This window comes from Callorhinus ursinus, unplaced genomic scaffold (genome assembly GCF_003265705.2).
Source record: "Callorhinus ursinus isolate GAN/ISIS: 27379988/994484 unplaced genomic scaffold, GSC_fseal_2.0 scaffold9, whole genome shotgun sequence".
Lineage (NCBI taxonomy): Eukaryota > Metazoa > Chordata > Mammalia > Carnivora > Otariidae > Callorhinus > Callorhinus ursinus.
This window is the reverse complement of record NW_027397071.1, coordinates 47479241-47493800: the sequence shown is the minus strand read 5'-3', so window position 1 is coordinate 47493800 and position 14560 is coordinate 47479241. Positions and strand designations below refer to the sequence as shown.

General features: G+C 42.6%; 1 protein-coding gene across 5 annotated transcripts in view; it reads left to right on the top strand.

Moving 5' to 3' along the window:
- Positions 1-14560, top strand: part of PDE4B (phosphodiesterase 4B) — a 420748-nt gene that overhangs the window by 313615 nt on the left and 92573 nt on the right. For 4 of the 5 annotated variants that reach the window (XM_073896583.1, XM_073896584.1, XM_073896585.1 and 1 more), the window contains one exon: positions 8395-8447. In XM_073896583.1, coding sequence (XP_073752684.1) covers positions 8395-8447 — 53 coding nt within the window. Of the gene's footprint in view, positions 1-8394; positions 8448-14222; positions 14242-14403; positions 14416-14560 lie in introns of all 5 variants that reach the window. The other variant, XM_073896589.1, reaches the window with a different exon arrangement.

Sequence of the window (14560 nt, the reverse complement as noted above, 5' to 3'; positions counted from 1 at the left end):
CTGTGGTCTGATTGTTCCCTGCATGTTCTATTTTCCATCCTAATTATGGACTCACTGTTCTGTCTTCCTAAAACATATCTCTCCACCTGCCAGTGATTGCCTGGCTAAATCCTACTTGTCTTTTATAGCTCATCTGTAGTATCACGTTCACCAGCATGCTTCCCCTGACCCCACCAAGCCTGGCTGAGTGCCCCTCCGTGGCCCCAGAGCACTCTCCCAACCTTATCACACCGTTTGTGGGTCTCTGCTCACCACCAGAGACTGCATGTCCTCTGAGGCCCCTTTAGAATTAAATTTACTTTTCCTCGAATTTCTAATATGTAGCAAAATGCCTGACACATAGTGTATGCTCCAAAAATATTTATCACACATATAAATTTTTGAATAAATAATTGTTGGAGAAAGACCACCAATTATTTGGAAAATTATTTTTTCAGAAGAGATTCCTTCCCTTTACCCACCTTTTTTTCTGTACAGACTAGGGCCTCTGGGGCCATACCTATTGACTTCAGAACCCAATCTTACCACTTTACAACTATGTGACTTGGGTACAACTTCTCTACATCTCAGTTTCCCAATCTATAAAATAGAGTTGCTCTGAGGATGAAATGAGTTGATATTTGTAGAGCATTTATAACAGCATCTAGCACATCGTAGGTGCTCTGTAAATGTGAGCTATTATAATTGATAGTTACATTTCTCTTGCTGAATCCAGACAGTGTAACACTTTGGAGTTTTCACATCCATTATCTCAGTTAGAATCACCATAAATGCTATGTATGACAGGTGTTGTTGCCCCCACTCTGTGGACAAGGAGACAAAGCCTAGGGAGATTAAATGACTTGCACAAGAACACACCACTGCTGGTGAAGAGCAGAGTCAGACCTGAAGCCTGATACCCTGACTCTCATTGCAGTGTACTTTGCAAGGAAAAACAGTTGTTTTCTTCCTGTGTAGGGGAAAACCCAGTTCTTCCTGTGTTTTTCTTCCCTGTGAGTCTCCCTAACAGAAAACACTCCGTTTCTGACACTCTGGTCACCAAATGTGTGGAGGTCCCCTGCTCTGGCAACAACAAGCAAGTCTTGGATACCAGCTGGGTGTCCTACAATTTAACTCGGTTCTGACACTATCTACCTGGAGATATCGTCAGATCCTAGATTAAAGGCTCCATCCCACAGGACCACCCCCCACTGAGATGTCAGTCACCGTGCTTCTCACCTATGGCCTACAGATCACAGCTTCCAAAGGGCCCCTCCTCAGGTTCAATTAATTTGCCAGAGTGGCTCACGGAACTCAGAGAAACACTTACTTACCTTTACCAGTCGACTAAAGGACATGATAAAAGCACACGTGCACAGCCAGATGAAGAGATACCTAGGGTGAGGTCTGGGAGGGTTCTGAACATAGGAGCTTCTGTCCCCGTGGGATTGGAGGGCATCACCCTCCCGGGATAGGTATGTTTGTTCACCAGCCTCAGAAGCTCTCTGAACCCTATGCTATTGGGATTTTATGGAGGCTTTATCACATAGACATGATCAGTTATTACCTCTGCTTTTAGCCCCTCTCCCCTCTCTGGAGGATGGGAGGTAGGGCTGAAAATTCCAAGCCCTTAATCATGGCTTGGTCCTTCTGTTGACCAGCCCCTCCCAGGAGCCCACCCAGAGTTGCCTCATTAGAACAAAAGATGCTCCTAATGCTCTTATCACTTAGGAAGTTACAAGAGTTTTAGGAGCTCTGTGTCAGAAATTGGGAGCAGAGACCAATATATTCTACCTTTATTACCTCACATCTTTGCATTCACTACACCCATTAAGTCTTTTTGGTTATGGGAAGAAATCTCTAAAGGTTTTTGAACAGAGGGTCATTTAGGAAGAATTTATGGAATGGATGAAGGTCAGAGAGCCCAAAGGCAGAGACATGAGCTAGAAGACTGTTTTCAGGAATTAAAATATTAGTAGTGAATTGGGCACCCGGGTGGCTCAGTCAGTTAAGCATCTGACTCTTGATTTGGACTCAGGTCATGTTCTCAGGGTCCTGAGATAGAGCCCTGCATTGGGATCCTCGCTGAGTGTGGAGCCAGCTTGAGACTCTCTCTCTCTCTCTCTCTGCCTCTGCCCATCCCCCCACTCTCTCTCTCTCAAAATAAATAAATAAGTGATTTAAAAAAAAAATATTTGGAGTGAAGTCATGGACCAAGAGATGATGGAGGTAGGAACTGGGGAGGAAAGATTAACAAGGATACATTTCAAAGGCTTCTTTAGTTTAGCATAACTCAAGGTCATTGTACCGCATGGCTCCAGGGCAAGGGGGTAGGGGATGTTTTCAGTTACTGTGTGTTAGCAAGCAACTTGAATATTATTTTTCTGTAACTATGGGGGCATTCGGCCTAACCGTGTTGAATAATAGGCTATGTCAGCTCAAACTACTTTCTTGAAAATCAGGTCTTTCCACAGCCTTGAGGAGACACATAAACCTTCAGGAACTAGAGTACCCTAAGACCACAATTGTCACATACAGAGCTGACCCAGAGTCCATTCTCACACTATGGCTGAAGACCACTCTCCAAGTCATGGCCCTTTGCATCGCCTTTGGTCCACACTAAACCACACTCACCAAACCGAATAGATCGCCAGGGGTAGGATCGTTGTATCTGATGATCTTTCTCAGAATCATCCCCATATTTGTACAGAATTGATCCTCTTATTGATTTCAAGTATTTTCTTGAAACCAACATCACCTAACCAAAGTTCAAGGCAGGGCACATGCACCACTAGAGTTTCACCAGAAATTGAGATTGCCTGTCCAGCTCAGGCTGAGAACTGAATGGGCTTTAGCTACAAGTGAAGCAGCTTAGCAGGGGAAGATTGGAAAACTGAGTGTTCATTTAATGCATTCCAACCTATTCCTAGTCAATATCCTCAAAGAAAGAAAGAAAACTGAGGACAAGAAAAATGGGTCCACCATCTGAGAGCATTTCCCCCACATATTCATTTGTCTTAAGAACTGAAACTGTAAGATTCATGGAGCTCACAAGTTGCTTTCTGGGACATTGACTTGGGTTTCAGAGTAACACTCCTTGCCTTAAATGTAACATTTAAGCAATAATTCTGTCCTTGGAATGGTTTTCTTGAGACATCTGGATAGTGTGGTTTATTATATGAAAAGGAACTCCCACATAGAACTATACTTCTCATAAGTCAAGATTTCCTTTATCTTTTGGCTCTTTGCTCTGCACAAAAATAGCTCATTGTCTGCCTGAGCTTTACCACCCAAAGGGTGAAAATCTCAGTTTCTGTTGAGGTGATTTCCTTGCACTTCCATGAAATGTTCCATTGAGAGATGCTTGATTGGGCCTGTATTTCTTGGCTTCAAATTAAAACCTATTATTTCTTTAGTCCAAGGAGTTAATTTTGAAAATATGGCTTTCGTTTAGAGCTGTTAATTCAGATAAGCATCCCTAAAGCATTTATTGGCTTCAGCTGATGGAGAAATCACTTACAAGTGAGAATGCCCACCATTCTGCAGTCTGATAACCAGGGAATAGAGCAGCTTGGAGCAAAAAGGTGTCCCCCATCATTCAACTGTGCCTCTAACATCGCAGAAATTACCAATGGCTATCAGAAAATCATGTAACATCTCTGTATCAACATTCTTCCAAGCGTAATTTAATCAACATGCATGTAATCTTTGAGAAAGAATTAACAACCATTTAATTTTGTTTTCAATGTATATCTTTCATTGCTTTATGTCCTTTGGCACGGGATTTAAATTAGCTGAGAATAATAAAATTGTGAGCATTCAGAGGGGAAAGAACCCAGCCAAATTTCCTCAGAGTAAGTGAGGAAATATATGGAAAAGTGCTCACACAGGAGCTGGCACATTGTAAATTAGCAGTAAATGTTAGTTGCCGCCTGCTTTCCCCAAGTGAGGAAGAAACTGAGAGGTTCAGCGAGTTGCCGAGGGCTATACAGTTGGAAGGTGCCAAAGGCGGGATTAGGATTCCTGTCTTCTTATTCATAGTCCAGTTCTTTCTCCACTGTGCTATTTACAGGGCTATAAAATATTAACTGCTGTGGCCAAATTATCCTCCCTTTTAATATCACTGACTTTAATCCAGGCGTATAACTTCTTATGATTCTTGTATAAGTTAGAGACCACTGGAAACTGGGCAGCCAATGACATTTTCTTCTGGCACTCATGACAGGTTCTAACTGGCAGTCTCATGCCCTGTAAGCAATGATGCAGCTTCTAGAAGTCATTCATTCATTTAATGTGTGTTGAGCCTCTTCTTTGCACCAGGTCTTGGGAGTTAAGTGGTAAGTCAAATAAATATGGTTCTTGCCTTTGCAAAGCTTACACACACAAATGCTTATCTGAATGAACAACTCTAAATAAGAGCTAGGTTTTCAAAATTAACTCCTGGGACAAAGGAATTTATGTAATTTGTGTCATTTTCAAGAAGTCATTGGGATAATTGGGTGCTGTGAGTAGCCAAACTGTGAAGAAAGCAGGGATTCCCAAACATTTAGGGTCCCCTAGTTCCACGTCTCCTTGCACAAAAGCCTTCTTTGGAACTCAGGAAGACAGGTAAAATAAAATTATTAACAGCATGTTATTAATCCAGTGAATACATCTTGAATACCTCTATCATAACAAATATTTTGCCAATTCCAAGGTTACAGAAATAAACAAGATCCAGTCTTTGCTTACATTTCTCACAGGTGAGTTGAGGAGACAGACAAGAAAATAGAACTGTAGGAACTGCAAGACAGTCTGAGCAGTGCTAGAATGGGGCAAGGGCAGCAAGCCACAAGTAATGCAGAGGGTGACTACTCACAGTGGGGAAGACGCCTTTGAGGAAGTGATGGCTGAGGGGATTCCTTGTACAGGGGAAGGAGTCTGCCACTTACAAAGGAGGAAAAATAGTGAGCAGGGCAAAACATATGCAAAGGCCCAGTAATGTGAGCACATGCTGGGTTTGTGGGAATAGTGAGTGGTATGTAGAACCAAGACTGCAGAGGAAAAGGAAACCAGATAAAACATTCATGTGGTATTTGGCTTCTCAAATGATTGTCACATCAAGGGTTCATTCAATCAACAGTTCACCAACGTCTATGGAGTGCCCACTACTTGTGAGGCAGGTTGGTGGGGCCTATAGAGGATATACGGAAAGAAGTGAGCACTGGATCCCCCCTTCAATGGGGTCACAGACTAGTGGTGGGGGTAATATGTGCACATATGAGTTGTAACAGGAGGAAATAACCCTAAAGGTACAAACAAAGCACCATGGGATATTAGAAGAGGGGTCCATTTTAGCTAACATGATGGCATCCTTTGCAGAAGATGGCATTTCACCCTTGAAGGTACGATTCTGACACCAATTCCAACATGTGGATTTTTTCCCTACACATCCAAGCAATTTTCCCTTAACGCCAGCTGAGTGCCCTAAAATTCAACTCAGTCTGACACTGCCTGCCTGGAGATAGCATCAGATCCCACAGGTTAAGGGCTCAGTCCTGCAAGACTCTTCCCCAATTCAGCCACCAGTTGCAAGTTCAGTTTGTTTCCAGTGCTTTTAACCCACTGACTGTAGATCAGAGGTTCCCATGACCTCCCTTCTTGGGTTTTATTAATTTGCTAGAGTCACTCACAGAACTCAGAAATAGTTTACTTACTAGAATACTGGTTTATTATAAAAGGATATAATTCAGTAACAGCCAAATGGAAGAGATTCAGTCTCCTCGCATTCACCTTCCTGGAGACACTCCAAGCCCAGTCCTTTTCGGGTTTTGTGGAGGCTTTGTTACATAGTCGGGATTGATCAAATCATTGGCCACTGATGACTGAACTCAGTCTCCAGCTCCTCTCCTCTCCCCAGAGTCTGAGGTGGGGCTGAAAGTGCCAACCCTCTAATCAGGTGGTTCCCCTGGCAATCAGCCCCTGATCCTTAGGTTACCTAGAGGCTTTCCATAAGTCTCATTAACCTAACAAAGGACACTTTTTATAACTCTCTTCAGATTCCAAGAGTTTTAGGAGCTCTGTGGTAGGAATGAAGACAAAGATCAAATATACAATTCTTATTCTAAATCACAATATCACAGAAGGATAGGTGATATTTACATGTGTGGATTTGGGCGGAGAGAGGTTCCCTTTCAGAGGAATAGCCTGAGCAAGGTCAGGAAAGGAATAGCGCATGTCCAAGGAAAAATAAGTGACCAAGTTTGGCTCGGGCAAAGTATGAGTTCGTTCGTTCCTTCCTTCCTTCCTTCCTTCCTTCCTTCCTTCCTTCCTTCCTTCTTCCTCCCTTCCTTCTTTCCTTCCTCCCTCCCTTCCTTCCTTCTTCCATTCATTAAGCATTCACTGAGTGCTTGGCATATGAAGGACCATCCTGGGTCCCAGGGATCCAGTAGTAAACAAGCTGTTCCCTGCCTGCATAAATTTTGTATTTAAACTACAGAGTTCTGTACTGAACACTACTTAGTGTCTATTTTAATTACAATTTTAAAGTGCTATTAAGGAGAAGCACAAGATACATGAGATCAAACAGCCAGTCAATTGTTTGAGATGAAATGTCAGGAATTCCAACCGATAAGCTGGGAAAAGTATGTTGAGGCCAAAGAGCAGAGAGGACTTTGAATGCTAAGCTAAGGAGTTTGGAATTTAATCTCTTACTTTTCCTGAAAAACAGCCCTCAGTATGACTGCAGGTGTTATCAGCAGATAGAATAGTGGAAAGAGAATGCACTTTGGATTCAGAAAGACTTAGCTTTGAATCTCAACCACACCAATTATAAACCATGTGTGCTTCAGCATGTTTCTTAACCTCTTCACCTCTGCTTCAGTTTCCTTCTCCTTAAAATGAGATGATTATATTCCCAGTGGAAGCTAAGAAGTACCTAGCATGATGTTTAGTAGGGAAAAAAGTGATCATTGGAGGTCGATCGTTCTTACTTTGTTACACAAGAAAATGTCAGGCCACAGAGGGTTTAAAGGTACCTTGCCTAGGATGACCTAGCTAGTAAATGTTCAGTAAGTGTGATCCCTGTCCATCAGAGCCTGCAGCTATCAGGTGTGCTACCTAGAAGCTAGATTGCCCCTCGCAGATCATAGATGGATTTGGTGTACTTACAGATCTGGGACGAGAACTTGTGGCCATCCCGGTACAGAGACCCTTTCTTTACAATATCCTTGCGGGCCATTCTCTGTCATTTAGAACGTGGCTTCCTTCCCAAACTTGGTTGTGCATCAGAATTCACAGATTTATGTGAAAAATACAGATTCCCAGCCTCTCCAGGGATGGGGAAGGGAATCATGGTTTTAATAGCTCCCCAAGTGAGTAGGACACTCATCCATGCTTGAGAACCACTGACTGGCCTAGCGTCTCCCTCTCTTGCTTATTGCTAATATCCTATTGCTCTGTCATGGGGCAGACAGCCCTCTATTCCAGTGGTTCCGGAAATGGGCTCCCCAGACCAGCAGTATCCGTACCACCGGACACTTTTAGAAATGGACACTCTCAAGCTCACCCCAGGCCAGTTCAGTCAAACACCCTGGAAATTGGGTCTAGCAGTGGGTCTTAGTAAAGCCTTCTAGATGATTCTGATGACCCTACAGTGTGGGGGCCACTGCTCTAGACTATTTGGGGGAAGCTCTCCTGTAATGTGCTAGGCAGAAGTTCTACAAAGCATGAAAAGGTTGGTGAGACCAGCAAAACGGGGCAGGGGGGCGGGATTGGGAGATAAAGAAGAAAAAAAGGAAAACAAAAAACAAAAGGTGGGGCCCAGTATTCATGGAGCCTGCATTTGTTTGCTTGTTTCGTTGGACTCTTGACATCAGCAGGCTTATTACAATGTAGAATAATGCCCAGTTCCTCTGCAAAAAGACCACTCCAGAGGTTAAGGAAACTGGATTCCTGTTCCTGCGTGACTTTTGGCAACTGACTTCATCTCTCTGGGCCTCAGTTTCCTGAGGTGCAAAAGGAACGCCTGGACTGATTGGTCTCTAAGGGCTCCTCTGGCATGACTTGCTGCAGCGCTGCCAAAGGAATCGGGATCCACTCTGACATTTGGTGTTATTCCTGAGCAAGCATATTGTCTGAGGGCCCCCTGGAACAGTGAAACCTGCAACAGAGGGGCTGGTTAGGGACCTGGAGTAAACGACTTCCTTCCTGGAGAGTCCGAGAGCCTCCAGGAGGCTGTGCATAGGGAAAATTCCAGGCCATCTGGCTGTGAGAGGGCTGCAGTTCTGGGACATCACCTTCCGGAGATAGCGTTATGTCATTTGATAGCTCATTATGACCTGGAAAACTCCTCAGTGATCCCAGGGGTTGGGGGGAGGGAGACATGGAGGTGATATTCGTACAGACTCAGGCCTTCTTTCCTCTTGGTCTCCACAGGAGGTCCCCAGCTGCTGCTACTCAGCCATCTGTCTCCAGAGTCAACCTGCAAGGTAAGCTGCCTTGTGAGGCCTGGCTCCATGTTTCAAAATAATCAAGGTGCCATTTGTGCGGAAACTTCTTTAGGATAATAGCCCTGGTTTGCTTATGGTGGCCCTCTAAAGTCTCCTGGTGACTTTTTTCAAAAGCATAGTGGAGTTTCCTTCATTCCATGTAAAACCAAATGAAAAGCACTATTGACTATTTGTCCCATCATGTGCACGCCTGGGCTTTCAGGGTGTGATGGATGTGTGGTAATAGGGCTTCCCAGAAGAGAGGCAGGAGGAGCTCTATTGATACTGCAACTTCACCTCGGCTTGCTGGCCCCTGTAAACTCCAGGACAGCTGACTTCAAAGGCCCTGAGGGGCCCCCAGGTTGGCCTGAGCATCCCACAGGGTATGTTAGTGGTTTTCCTCCTAGCATCAGCTATAGGTCCCGCTTGCATCTACATCCTTTCCAGGTGTGAAACCAGAGACTTTTCCAGGTCACAAATCATTTCCCTTGGAGGTCATCCAACTTTGTTCCTCAAATGTGTGTGTGTGTGTGTGTGTGTGTGTGTGTGTGTGTGTTTTAAGAAACCCAACATCTCATCTTTCAGTGCCATGCATATGCTTTCCATGGGGAGTTGAGAGGTGTGGAGGGGCAGGGCTACCCTGAAGGAACCCCCTGGAGATATATCGAACAGTGACTGTGCTTGACATAAGATGCAACCAGTTACAAGTCCAAAACGGAGTTTTCCACCTTGAATCTGTCCCCACTAGTGTGGCGGTGGACCTGAGTAAAACCACAGGAGAAACAAGTCAGATGAGCTCTGTTGAGATTGCCTAACACCAAACAGCACTGCCTCGAACACTTCTGTCTTTCCAGCTTCGCTATTCCCATTGCTTGATACATAGCGATATTCCTTCCTCGTCTTGTTGTGTTCTCTTGCTGGTATCAGAGCCACGAGGACAACGGAAATAATATAAAAGCCCAACTTCTACAAACAAAGGAACAAAAACATAGATTCCATTGGCTCACTGGCTTCGGAAGTATTTATGGTACACACTTTTAAAAATATTTTTATTAGAAAGAAGATTGAGAACAAGAATCAAGGTGAAAGGAAGATATTAAGTAAAAGTAAGTTTGCCTCTAGAGCCTTCTGCTAGGAAACAGAAGAAAATAGTACTCTGTCCAGGGGCTTCAAAAACATGGTGTGCTGATGTACTATTTCCTTTAGATAAAAGGAAACTAAATAGAGTGTTTTAACATATAACTGGTATTACATAGCTGGAGATCAAAGGAGGTGGTTTTGAAACTCCTATCATTTCATCATATTAGCTTACCAGTGAGACACCATTGCTCACATTTCTGTTCGCCAAATGCGCTAAGAAGCTTTTGACATCAATTTGAATATTTAAACTGTTTTCTTTTTCTTGTAATAAATACTGACAAACATTAGGAGAATATGTGATATTTATGGCTCTATAAATTAGCTCATTAGCCAGAGATGTTGGAAAGATCATTTTGTGATTTTTGGCACAGTAACTACAGCTTGGCATAGGGATTCGTTTGCTAAATCTTTTAAAACAATGAAGCAAAGAAATGACAATACCACTTAGGCAATTTGTTTTTGTCTGTCTTTGTGGCAAACTACAAAAATTCTGGCTTTTCATCGGGAAGAGAATGTAGTGATACCAATTATTACGTAATTATGGGTTTCAAAATCTCCTTAACGCTTAACCACAGCCAGAAAAGGAAGGAGGACACACACATCCTGTGTTTTGTTCTTATTATCAGCTTAAATAAGTCAGGCAGATTTTTCCTGGTATTTTAATATTTATCAGCATGTGACAAAGAGATATGTTTAAATAGAAACTTTAAAAGGGAATGAAAAATAAGTAGCTCAGAGCAAACAGAATTGAAAGCTGGAGTGCTGCTTTAAAGGTGATTTTTCATGATAATAAGATCAGGTTTTCATTTATTATCACTAAAGTTGAACTCATGTATTTCCATTGAAATCTATGATAAAAGATACAAGAATCCCATGATCATTTAAACACATTTAGCAACAAGCCAGTTTGTTAGAAAAGCCTGACTGACTTGGGTAACTATTCTTGGATAAAAAGCAAGTGTAAGAGAGAGACAGAGACAGAGAAGGAGAAAGAAAAAAGCCAAATATTTTTTAAAAGGCTTTTTTTGTTTGTTTGTTTCATGCATCTAAATGAAGGGGCTGCAATTCATTTTAAAAGCTACTTGTCAGAACCCATGGTTAAATTGGTACATTTGCTCTTACAAATTAATCAGTAACAAATAATTCATGGGGGAAATTAAAGCAAATCGCTTAGTCTTCTCGCCGTTTAACGGTTACTCTTTTCAGCTCTCATGGTGCAACGCGAATTTCCCTCCTCTGCAAAGACATCCCAATATTTTTTTAAAAAGTCAGTGTAATTGCTCCTTTTTGTGTGCTATGGCAACAATCCCATTCTAGGTTATATTGTAATTCATGTCTAATATGTCTCTTGCATTGGAGCACCTTGAGGGCAGGAGCTGTACCTTATTCATCTCTTTATCATTCAAAATCATTTGCATAGCTATTTTCACATAGTAGGAAGACAGTAAATCTTGATTCGGCCAGAACTGCCTAAAGTTTGAGTTTATCTGAAGAAAAATGTTCATAAATTAAATTTTAATAATGAGTTAATATTTTTATCTCTATGGCTATGAAAAATATTCAACTGTGGCTTTTTTACTATGAAAAAAACATCAGCTATTGCATTTAAATGAAAAGAGGTTTGAAACACACTCTATAACAGCATATATATGTATTCGTGTGGTCAGGTGGGTTTTGGATAAAAAGAGTTAAATACAAAAAGTTGGCATTTTTGCACTTTGAGTACAAAGCCAGAGTAAAGTAATTAAGAATTTAAAATGCAGAAAGTATAGCAGCATGGTAATGATATGCTCCTGCTTTAAGGAGAAAGATGCACTAAATCCTCCCGGGAGCGTTGAAAATGCTAATGCTGTGGAGTGTAGTGAACATCTCGATTTTTATCACATTTTGCCTTTTCACAAGCAGGAATTCCAGGCCTTTTCTACATGCTGCATCAGGATTGGAACAGAAAGAGGAAAAAAATAGAAGAAAGAGTGCTCCAAAACAAGGCAGGCTTCTATCATCTGTACACATTCTACATGGAAAGCAGAAGTCATTTTTAGAATCTCAGGCCTCAAACTGTTTTCAACAGAAAAAAACAGATTATTGGGGAAAATCGATGTGTGTGTGTATGTGTATGCATGTGCACGAGTGGGCAGGTGACTGTGTGTGTCTATGTGTGTGTGTAGGATAATTGTCTCACTTTCCCACCCATTCTATCCCTTGCCTTTGCATGCCTTTCAATAATGAGTACAGATATGTCATGGGAAGCAAGAATTTCCTGGAAGGATAAATCATCAAGTGTTTACTGCCTTCACAAAATGACTCTTTGCTTTACAAAAGGATTAGAGAAGTAGTCCTTTTAATGGCCAGCACCTCTGATTCATATAAATGTGACTTGATTGATAATATATATTGTATATACAGTGTTTCAGCAGGTGAATTGATGTGTATGGTGGGAGATTCTATTGTTCTAAAATTTAACAATAAACATATTGAGCGAGAGCATCACCGATATAACATGTCGGATGACATGAAGAACAACCCCCCACGTCCGTGGGTCATTGGAAATGACAGCAAACCATGACACAAAGATGATTAGAAAATTGCCTGAGGACTTCAGGCCAGACTGCAGCAGACCCAGAGTCTCTCCCAGCCTGAGTCTCCAAAGCCTTGGTTTATGGTGGTGTTAAGGTGGTTTTTAACACCAGTCAATTAGATGTTTTTCAAGAAAAGCCTGTATATGGAGAAATAAGATGTGATAACAGAGGACTTTCCAGTATGTCTGAAATAGGTTGGCCTAAGTGAGAAACAGACTTAATCCATTTTTTTCAGTGTTCATGGGAATCCCTTCCTTCTCTTATGTGTCCAGGCCATTCTAGGGGGAGGAAATGATGCTTTACTAGTTGATAAAACAGAAGACGGGGCTTTCTGCTAAGAAGCCTATTTCTCAGTATGAGTTCCTCCTATATCTTTACTTGATTATGAATATCCCCTTGAAAGTTCATGGGGGTGTGCCAGATACAGGGTCTGTTCGAGGGATGGACAAGGGGCTCAGAGAGTTATCTTGGATTCTAAGAATTTCCGAAAGTCATGACATTGACTGAGTTCTCATTCTTTGCCAGAGCCGCCAGGGCCTGGGATGAGAGATGGACTGTGTGTGCACTAGTAAAGGGCTCTCTGAGAACCACAGCAGTGGCCTGTGTCAGAGGGCTGGAAACGAAGCCTGGCATAAGCACAACGTTTGCTTGATTTCTACATTAAGCAAGAACTCTGAGGCAGGATTACAACACTGTGGACAAATACGAATAAAACCAATCGTGTGACCAAAGGCCACAGCCACACAAGACAAAGGAGAGCCTAGGGGATGGGGGGCAATAACCAAAAAAAAGAGAAAGGGAAAAGAAGAAGGAGAAGAAGAAGAGAGAAAGAAAGGAAAGGAACAAGAGAAAAAACTAGAAATATCAGAGAAGTTTTTCATTAGTGTTCTGATTGTCCTGTGGCCTGAATTATTGGGATAATTGCCTTAATGACTCACCTCGAGTGTTTAAGCAGCCTGCATACAAAACAATAGGGCAAATGCACTAGAAAAGCCCCAGTAATTCTGGGAATAATTCCCCAAACGGTTGTTTTATAAGAACTGCTTTTGTCTAAAATAGCCCTCTTCTGAACATTTACCCCAGAGCATCAACATCGAGCTATTTATATTGATCTGCGATTATTTCATATACGTCTAAAATTAAGTGTGGGTAGTTGCAAAAACATTGACAAGTCAACTAAAGTGTGAATAGTTAAAATGTTACCCTTGAGCAAACATTGCCAAAAATAGAGCCCTGCTCATTAATGGCTATTTCACCGGTTCAAAATTAATTTCTAAATTTAGTGTGACTGCTTCTTCCTATTCAATGGAACCAATGAAACCTGCAGCATCTAATCTCCCACTTGCTGCCTAAAGCCTTGAATCCGTTCCGGGTTGACTCCACTTCATGTTTTTGTGCTGCTGAGAAACACCATCCACCCACCGCCCCCCCCCCAAAGTTGGAATCATGCATGTTAGTAAGTATTTCAGTTATGCTATTGACGTCAATGGAGTCATTAAATAGATTGCTGGCCCTCCCAGAGGCAAATCACTGCCAGGGACCTAGATACAGACACTTTTTTTTTTTTTTTTTACAAAGACAACCATCAGGTTTTGCTATAGCAGTAAGCCAGAGAAAGGGAAAAGTTTACACTGTAGCAGACCTATCTCCAAACACAGTTTATTTTTTTCTTTTGCATTTTAGTTCCGGCCTTTCTTTCTCTTTGGTTACAGTAGGCTCAGGCGATGCCCAGATATTGTTGCCTCAGTGTTTTGTGTGCAAAAGCATCTCCTGTCATTGAGACCGTGAGGGGTGGCACCCCACTTCTGAAAACGTGTCTCACCTTTAGCTCTACACAGCCCATCTTGATGTTTATTTGGTGGCATAAATCGTCTGGGCAAACCACTATTGTCTGCCAGTAAGGCTGTGTTTGACATATAGTTCCCTGAATAAACAGTTTCTTCTGAACACGCGCGCACACGCACAACTTCGTCCTCTCTGCCACTTCTGTCCGCTGGTGGCCACAGCCCTTCATCTATGAATCAACCTTTATGCAGCCTGCACGGTGCTGCGGCAGCGGGGCTCTGAAGCAAAGGGTGGAGGAGGAGGCTAGAAAGAAAGATTCACTTCTCTCGGCTGCCTCATCTGCAGAGCTGCTGCAGGAAACAGGAGGCTGCCCACGTGCCTGTGTCCTCCCAAACCCCAGCTGCTGCCTCCCTCAAGCCTGGTCATGCAGCATCCAGGCATGTGGGAGAGAGCCTTCAGGAAATGTCTGTCTGCTTCTGGGTATTTCTGACAGCTCTATTTACCTGGACAGCCCCAGGAGTCAGAGCCAAAGATTCACCTCACACCTGAATGCCTCTCCCTCGCAGGCTGAGTTAGAGAGCCATCTTGAGCAGACAACTTTCTTCAGAT